The sequence below is a fragment of the Phaseolus vulgaris genome, chromosome 5, assembly GCF_051622355.1.
Source record: "Phaseolus vulgaris cultivar YP4 chromosome 5, ASM5162235v1, whole genome shotgun sequence".
Classification (NCBI taxonomy): domain Eukaryota; kingdom Viridiplantae; phylum Streptophyta; class Magnoliopsida; order Fabales; family Fabaceae; genus Phaseolus; species Phaseolus vulgaris.
In genome coordinates this window covers 3,906,243-3,915,447 of record NC_143502.1, presented here as the reverse complement: position 1 = coordinate 3,915,447, position 9,205 = coordinate 3,906,243, and the positions used below count along the sequence as shown (strand labels likewise).

General features: G+C 31.9%; 1 protein-coding gene across 1 annotated transcript; it reads right to left on the bottom strand.

Moving 5' to 3' along the window:
- Nucleotides 1–4,409: 4,409 nt before the first annotated feature.
- Nucleotides 4,410–8,195, bottom strand: LOC137834889 (O-fucosyltransferase 20). Its single transcript, XM_068643116.2, has 6 exons — nucleotides 7,025–8,195; nucleotides 6,615–6,780; nucleotides 6,024–6,113; nucleotides 5,607–5,890; nucleotides 5,258–5,516; nucleotides 4,410–5,037 (listed from the first exon to the last, which is right to left on the bottom strand). The coding sequence occupies exons 1-6, from the start codon at nucleotides 7,705–7,707 to the stop codon at nucleotides 4,807–4,809; spliced, it is 1,713 nt and encodes a 570-aa protein (XP_068499217.1). The 5' UTR covers nucleotides 7,708–8,195; the 3' UTR covers nucleotides 4,410–4,806.
- Nucleotides 8,196–9,205: the final 1,010 nt, after the last annotated feature.

Genomic DNA, 9,205 nt, shown 5'->3' with positions numbered 1-9,205 from the left:
ATAAAAAAATAAAATTATAATATCAACAAATTATATATAATTATATAAAATAACAAATAAATATAATAATAAATATTATTTTCATAAATTTTAATATATTTAATAAATTTATTTCAATTTAACACAAAAAAATATTTCCTATTATATTTTTTAATTTTTTTTAAAACAATACAAGTAATTATGGATACTATATATTAGAAAAATTTAATTAATTCAAACCTAAAAAAAAAATCATAATTCATTATTCAAATGTTTTTAATAACAAATAAATTTGTAAACTTACAATAAATTATTCTCACAAATCCACTCTATCATCTCTCAATCCAAACAACTTCACATATCCTCACAAATTCACTATTTTCCCTCCCCACAAATTCCCTCCTCAATCCAAACACAACATAAAAGTTTTGGCTTTTTCTCTTTGTGCTTTGTAAAACACTCTTACAATATTGTATAGTGTAAATTTTAGGTGTTTTGAGTACTTTGTGAGTCTAGAGTGTTATTGATCGTGTTCATCGATGTATTTGTAAATAAAATAAATATTATTTTGGGTAGCATAAAAAGTGTGAAAAACGATGATAAAAAAATTTGAATATGAAAAAAAAATTAAAGGAATTGTAAACATGTTTACTAATACATTAGAAAGTTAAGATGATTTGAAATGATAATTAAAAAATGTTCTTTCTGGTTGACTTCGATCGAACTTAATGTGGACTCCGCATTGTCTCCTCTCTACTTGATGTTTGTTGTATCGAGACATTGTAACAGAGGGGACTGACGATCAAGTCAGTAAGAACATTCTAATTATAAAAAAAAAATTCAGTGTACAGTCCTAACAAAAAAAACTTACCTTTATTCAGGGGCTTAGCCCCCTTTTATAGACATTCCTTCAACAATTTCTTCAACAAGAGTATAACTTCAACAACAAGAATATAATTTCAACAACAATAATATAATTTTCAACGACAAGAATATTCTATTGACCTTTATTTTTCAGGTAAAATGCAACATATTTCTAACAACTTTTATTTACATTGAAAATATTTATATGCTCAACTATTTCAGTTATTCACCATGTGGTTTTACTTTTAGTTATCCTCTTAATATGGATTGTCAATCATCTGGACTAACCTCATTACAAACCACTAGACATGTTATTCACCTTAGACCGTGCTAGGTATCTCTCAAATTGACCTCTCTAATCGAGCTACTACACTTAAGTGCTTAGGTTGAGGACCCGAACACGTCCGACCAGTAAACAAATATATTTTATGGTATAAATTTGGTGATAAAAGTTGAAAATGATTAATAATGACTTTAAGTTTAAAATTAAAATTTTAATATGTGAAATTAAAATAATTTTGCAATAAGAAATATTTATAAATGTCTACATTTTCTTTAACATAAATTTCATAATTTGAATTTATATTTTTTAACTCATTTTATATTTTTTACTGTAGTTTTACATTACTTTAAAAAAAATATGATCAATAATAATAATTCTATAAAATTTAATATTTTTTCTCTCTTTCATTTAATTTATTTATAAATCATTATATTAAATTTTTTATTCTTAATTATATTATAAAACCAATATCACAAAACCAAAATTAATTTACTCTTAAATTAATTTTTATTTTGTTCCTTCTCTTAAGCTCATTAAAATTTAATCTCAATATTTTTAATTAATTATTTTAAACTACTTTTCCATATTATAATTTTAATCCTTAATTTAAATTTAAAAAATCTGTTTTATATTTTTAATTTATTTTATATTTTTTACTACACTTTTTAAATCTCTTAAAAAACTTGTGATCAATAATAATAACAACAATAATGTTGTAAAAAATCAATATTACATAACACTCTTATTCAATATATAAAAAATTCAATTCAAGAACTTTGACCAGTACAAATATTTTAAAAATTAAGAATAAAAGGTTAAAGTTTAATCTGAGGTCTTTATTAGAAACAAATAGTTGTGTTTTTCCATGATATCATAAATTTGATTAAAACATTTCAAAAAAATTTAAAAGCAAGATGTCAACAAAACACTGATTATGTTTGTGTGGTCTATTTACAGTACTTGTCTGACACTTACCTTCTTTGCTGGTTAAAGTAGCTAATTTTTCTGAGTTATCCAAACTTTTGTTTCCTGTAATAGTAAAAAGATGAGTGATGCAAACATACATGTGTGGTTTAGAGGAATTTGATTCGCTGTAATTGCATTACCAGGAGTGACAAAAACAATTGTTGAATTCAATTATTGTCTCCCTACTGCATAAACTTTTAGCCCTTTGGCTCCTTTCCTGCAGAAATTTTCCCAAAATTGAGATTATTTTTAGCTTCTTAAAGGGTGCACACACCTGAATAATGCATGCATACCTGTTTTTCTTTGAATAATCCCATAAATTTTGAAGAAAACTCTGGATTTCTGGGCCATGTGGGGTCCCAATAACACCATGTCACACACTACTTTGATGCTGAATTCCACTGCAGGACATGCACAAGGCTACACAGCCTTGTTACAGTATTACAGATATCTTGTCTCATGGGGACCAGTTGGTGGTGATCAAGGAATCTTAGAGCTTTTTGCTAGGACATTGTGCAATGGTACCAGGGTGGAGGACATACCCTTTTATTGAGAGATGATATATATATCCTGAATCTGCTGACACACTAGTCCATATATACAAAATTTTGAAAGATAAACCAGATATAATAATTATGTGAAATCATACAAAACTCTACTAGAACAGAACTTCAACTACCATTGCAGATGTAAATGTTGATTGGTGAATGCAGGTTTTCTGCAGAGAATCAAAGCAGTGAATAGTGCTTATATTCAAGTTGAAGAGTAGCAGGCAGATGCAGCAAAAACTAGAAGGGGGGCCAGTCAGAATAATTTTAGAAGGTATCATTATTACACTTGGCAGATTCATTGGTTTCAAACTTTTCAGGTACAGCTGATGCTAGTGGATAACATTGACAAGAAGATAACACCAAACTAGAGTAGGTCCTGGTGTTGTTTGACTTGTTTAATAGCTAGCCAAGAACATTTGAAGCCATTCTCATACCCTGGTTCATGGAAACATGATTACAAATTGTGTCTCAATGTTACTCCACCAATAACATGATGTGTTTTTGTTCCAAACTGCACTCAAGCCAGAAACATTGGATCAAATGGATTTTTTTAAATAATTTTCAATCCAGTCAATTTCATGCTAAATTCCTGTAAAGTTCATTCTAGGGAAAGGAGGATCTGTTTCATGATTCAGGAATCTACACGTCAAAAGTGGTAGTCATGTGTATTACATCAAGTGTAGAAAGAATAACAGATCATGTTCAATTTTTTATTTAATAGATATTAAATAAGACTTTTTACTGTAAGTATTTTTAGACTATTGATTCATTAACTTTATATATGGTTTTAAATCTTTATCATGAACATTATTAGTTATGGTGTGTATGAAGTTTTTGTTTGGACATTAGTGTGAAAGAAAAGAGGGACCAAAATTTAATTTGACCATGCAATATTATTCGCAGAAGTAGAATACATGAGTAGAAAGTGTAGAATGTGTGATGTAATTGGATGATTTTGAAATAAGAATTTAGACAAGAATAAACCAACATCAAACCTCAACCAGAATAATGCCAAAACAAACACATAGTGCCAACCTTACAATAATGTTATGTTCTGCAATCCACTGGTCCCACCTAACTTCTTTTGCTCATTTACAGACTTGCATTGCACCTGCTTTACTTTAAACTTTGTAAAATAACTTTTCAGAATATAGTTTTCTTTCAAATTTGTTCATAGAAGACCATTTTTCTTGTTAAAACAAACAATAAACTAAATTCCTATGCCAATAATTTGAAGGACTTTAGTCTTCTTAAACAAGGTCTTGAGGTTCTTTCACTGAAGTTACTTAGGCCAGTGAATCACTAATAAAAAGTCATTTTGAATTTAATTTTTCAGATATTATAATAAATATCTGCCAAACTTACTGTGCATGGTAATTTTTGATTGAATAATAGTGAAGAAATTAAAATTTCAGTACATAATGCTTGCTAAAACAAAACTGCTTTTTGTTAGTTGCTTGTTTATGGAAAAGTTGTTTAGTCACTTCAAAAAAACACTTTAAAAGCACAATTAAACTGGCCAAAATAACATTCCAATGAAAAAGAAAAGAAAAAATGCAATAGATTTAAGCTTTATGAAAACAATAAGAATATTTACAAAGATTTTCTTCTTTTCTGGTATTTGAATACCAATCAAATCATATATTCTGTTTCTTCTAGCTCTTAACTTGTCTTACTTTCGCAGTGCTGAGTTAAATGGTAGCAAGGGTTGCACAAGGTGATCTTTATGATCAGATGACAAGAATCCAAAAATTAATGATAATATATACACAAATGTCAACAAGTCTTCGTATTGTGATAAGAATTACACAGCTAAAGAGAACATGTATCCTATACAATCTTTGTGTAAAAAAAAATCAAAGAATGATCTTCTGTTGTATGTTATTTTGAATCTATCATTTGAATGACGATGGAAATGTACATTGCCACATTGGTAAACGTGTTTAAGGAATAATGGTACACCTCCCAGTAGAGAGGAGTGCTTGAAATGATCTGTAGTAGAAAAAGGGTGCCCAGAACTTTCATGATTACCCTGAAATGAAAGGCACTTGAAGTGTTCCAAAGGAATCAAAATTGCACATCCTGCTGAAAGTAGCACTCCTTTCCTTGTTCAGTAGCCTAGTAAGTAGCCTTCATGCCACAAACTTTGGTACTATTTTCAAATCAAGAATTAGCATGTGAATCATTGCACATGCACTCAGGAATAGGATACTTGGTAACATCCCTTCCAGCTTTGATAGTCCGAAGTTCAGGCTGCCCCAATGAGTCCTGGTGCAACTCCTTGATGATTCTGTTGAACTCTTGTTCAGAGATGGAAGAATTATGAAAATAAGGGAGCATGTGTCTCTTGTTTGGAGTTATATATTTCTTGTGCCCAGCAAAGGCCCTGTGACCCTGAAAGTGAAACAACATTTTGAGTACTATTGTATATTTTAATTTCCTGTTTTCACAAAAAAAATATAAAATTACCAAGTTGGTTTCACTTTGTATAAGAAATGGTAAAAATAGTAAAATGATGTTTTCACCATTTCTCCCATTTTTCAAAACAAAGAAACAAGTGAAAATAACTTGACATTTGTGAATAGAAGAATCACTAACAACATAACAAGCATACCTGAATTGCATGGCCCATATTTCCTCCATGAGATGGCATGAAAACATCACTTTTCTCAGAGACTATGTAATCTATGGCAGCCATTATGGATGCCTTATTTGCAAACGGTTGCAGTTCTCCTGGCAAGGCAAGATCTTCCTTACTATAAAAATGAGGAAACTCTTGGATCAATGGAAGCAATGCTTCTTTTCCACCCAAAGGTTCTCCTCCGGCCCAATACATTCTTGCATTCTTTGGAGCTCCTAGACCCTTCAGAAGCCTATAAATCCAACCAAAACATCTATCAGAAAATCCTATTACACTCAAATTTTGAAAACAACCAAGTAACCAAAAGTGTTATTCTATTCACCTGGTAACCTCCACAGCATTCAAAGGGCACAGACCAGCCATCTTCCTTTCATGGTAAGTCATGTTTGATCTTGCAGTCAATAGCTCCGGCCGTTCTATCCTCTCATTGTTAACAATCTCGTCGAGTTCGTCACTCAGACCAGGGAGGCAACCAGTTCTCACCCACACATCCTTTTCCATTCTTAGATGAAGAGCAAGGTAAGGTCCCTTGCTCTTCATTCTCTCTGCAATCCTGTCCCCAAGTTCCTGAACCGGTTGAGCAAACCTCAGTGCATTGAAAGCAACCTGAAACACAAGATGAGAACTAACTTTCACAATCTGCATCTAGTTGTTATAAAAGCGAATTTCTAAAGGGTGATTTTAGCTGTATTTTCCCTTTACAATATATAAAAAGGAAGCGAATTTGAACTCTAAATACCTTGCATCTAAGCTTTTGAAGATCAGAAGAAAGATCCTTTGAAAGCCTTGAATCCAAACCACGTAAGAGCAAAACACCTTCTCTGTTGAACTGCACAGACAGCCAATAGTATAGTCAGGAAAGAGTCCTTTTTCCAAACAACAATAACAACACTCACTACTACTAATCAGAAAAGCTTTCCTTAACAATGCAATTGCAAACGTAACCCATTGGTAGGGACCATTGAAGCCTATACTTACTTTCCTACAACATTGCTACTCTTATTATATGAATGTAGGTGCCATCCATAAAATGACCCTCACATGAACTATCATATATCAATGGACCATCACTTTAGGAGGACTCAAAATTTGGAGAAGCTAACCCCCATTAAGAATTACAGAAAAAGAGATTATTAGAACACTTGAAGAAAGTAGAAGAGGGTGAGAGGACATCTTCTAACTGTTTTTGGTCTCTAAAACACTGTTTGTGGAAATAATTTTCAAAACTTTATAGATTTTGGATGAGAAATTGATTGTCGAGTACTGTACAACTGTTTTAGAAAACAGTCTTAAAAACAAAAAGGGAGAAGAGAATCAAACAGGCCCTTACTCTTCTGAGATATCTTGAACGGATCCAACTGGGAGTGACATGAAGGGGAGGACTTCCCTCCACTGGTTTAGTCATTAGGTGCGTTGATGGCAATGCTGAAACCACTCGCACATCATCGGCAAGAACTCTCTTGAAGTGCTCCAAATCAAATATATCACCAAACTCACTGCAATCAAACCAAACCAATGGAAAACATCACAAATAAGGAAAAACATCAAAGTCTCACCACACTATCTTCTAACAAACACAAATAAGGAAAGAAATATAATTAACTCTAGTTAATCAAATGGATCAGAATAAGAAAATAAATTATTTTTTAAGCCTAAACATAACTAGGTATCTAATATTTCAAATTTTGAATTCATCAATAAGATAAACCCATATGGCTATGGACAAGAATAAAAATGTACCTTTCATCACCCCAAATGACATTGACTTGCAATATAGGAACAACCAAAGCAGCCCCAAGAATCCTAGCAATGACAACTGCATCAACAATTTGATTCCTTTGCTGATTCAAGCCCCCAGAAACCACCACCATGAGGTACCTTCTCCTATCCTTTAGAACCCCATCAGTTGCTCTTCTGTAATCCCTGCTAAAACTCAGGCAAGGTTTGTATCCCAACCCATCTGGTTGCTGCCAGAACTCGCTCATCTCAACATCTCCATCACCTTCCACCTTGTCCAATCCCTGTGCTCTCAGCTCCACATGGGAAACCACAGCCTTTGCCAACAAAACCTCATCTTTTATGTTACTGTCTCTCACAACACCAAGGTTTGACTTTGAAAGTGGGGGTGAGATCATGTTCTGAGGCAGGGTTGTGGCACATGGGTGGGGAGAAAATGGGATGTTAAGGGTGAGGCCAAACTTGAGCATGCCAAGGAAACCAAAGAAAAAGAGAGTGAAAAACCACAGTCTTGGCCTCCTGAAGATGCTGTTGGTGAAGAAGAAAAAGAACCTGTTGGTGCTCCTTGAAGACTTCTTGGGAGAGTCAAGAAGAGATTGCAGAGAAGAAGATGATATGGAATTGATGATCTGAGAAGGAACTGATATGTAGGACAACTTCTTGGCATTGTTCTTTGACTTAGCCATCGAAAATAGATGATCTTCACAGAGAGAGAGAGGAAGAAAGAGAGAGTTAGTACTTTTCCTTTATTGTTCAGAATTTTACTTCCTTCAGAAGAAGAAGAACATAATGAGAGACAATGAGTTTGGTTTGTTTTTAAAGAGCCTCAATCAAGTTTTCATTCAAAAGTCTTCACTTTTCAGAGAGAGAAATGAAGAGAGAGAAGAGGGTCGGCGGGAAGAAGAAGTTAGATCAAAGTTTCAACCCCTAATCAGAGGAATGAAACAGAGGTTTGAGGATTTGGACAAGTTTGGTTTAGTTCTGGTGGACATGGTTTTTAAAGTGGAATTTTTTTTGTTGAAGGTGTTGGGATTTGGCATTCATTATAAAGACACTATCCTTCTCAAATCTCAACTTTTTATGGATATGGGGATTATGTGGCATGTTTGTTAAAGAATGACCCTTAAGCCCCATCCTTGTTTCATTTTTCATCTATAGATGCTATTCTTGGTAATCAAAATCATCTTTTCTTTTTCATCCCTTCCTTTCTTCAAGCTTTTAATATTCAACAACACCTAAATCCATCAAGGGAATTGTCTCTACCATGTATGGTGTAGGCATAGGAGTGTCAATGTCACACAAAATACATGGATTCCATGGCCAAATTTTAGAAGTAAAATCATATGGATAATTATATCTTCATAGAGTTACCTCAACTTGGCACTAGTTCTATCTATTTGATATAAAAAAAATATCATTTTAGTATAAATATAGAATGAACAATTTTAAAATTATTCCATTTCAATAAAATATTAATTTTATAAAATTATAATCTACTACATAATTATCAACATATCAATACTTATAAATAAACAAATAAATTTTATTTCAAATATATATTACTCAATTAGAATGTTAAATAAACTTTATTCCAATAATGTATTTAGGTTCATTAGTAGAGTTTTGCTTTATTTTTTTCTATTTTGATTGAAATTTATTTTAACATGACAAAATTGCTTTGTTTAATTTTTGTTGGGAACTTGTAGTGTTTAAAATTATATTAAACATGAAATGTTAACATAATTTACCAGCATAAATTTTGTAGTTTTTTTTTTTGGTTCCATTTGCATATCACTAAAATTCAACATAACATGTAGAATTTGACAAGAGTTCAACATCACTCTTTTTGGTCAAGGGTTATTTGACCCGCAAAATATGGCAATTCTAAAACTGAATGCAGCAAATCCTATCCTCTTTCACACAACACAGTGCATAGCACAAACCCTAAAACATTCCAAAGTTTGAAGCTTTCACACTTAACAAAATTACCTTAAACCATGTTTGAATATTTAAATAATGAACAGACATTTAAGCAGAAATTCTCCCACATGCAGCATATTACCATACAGAAATATCGTATCAAATAAGCATGTTTCAATATTATAACTCCATTGCTTTAAACACACTTTTTTTTTATATATAAAAATTTTCATATTAAAAATTATTATAAAACTTAACATATCA

Excerpts from the sequence above, each read along its gene's own strand:
- LOC137834889 (XM_068643116.2), bottom strand. The coding sequence starts at position 7,707 with ATGGCTAAGTCAAAGAACAATGCCAAGAAGTTGTCCTACATATCAGTT. Across the intron at positions 6,781-7,024 it reads GTCATTTGGGGTGATGAAAG|TGAGTTTGGTGATATATTTG; the intron begins GTACATTTTTAT and ends GTTTGATTGCAG. Across the intron at positions 5,517-5,606 it reads AATGCTGTGGAGGTTACCAG|GCTTCTGAAGGGTCTAGGAG; the intron begins GTGAATAGAATA and ends TTGGATTTATAG.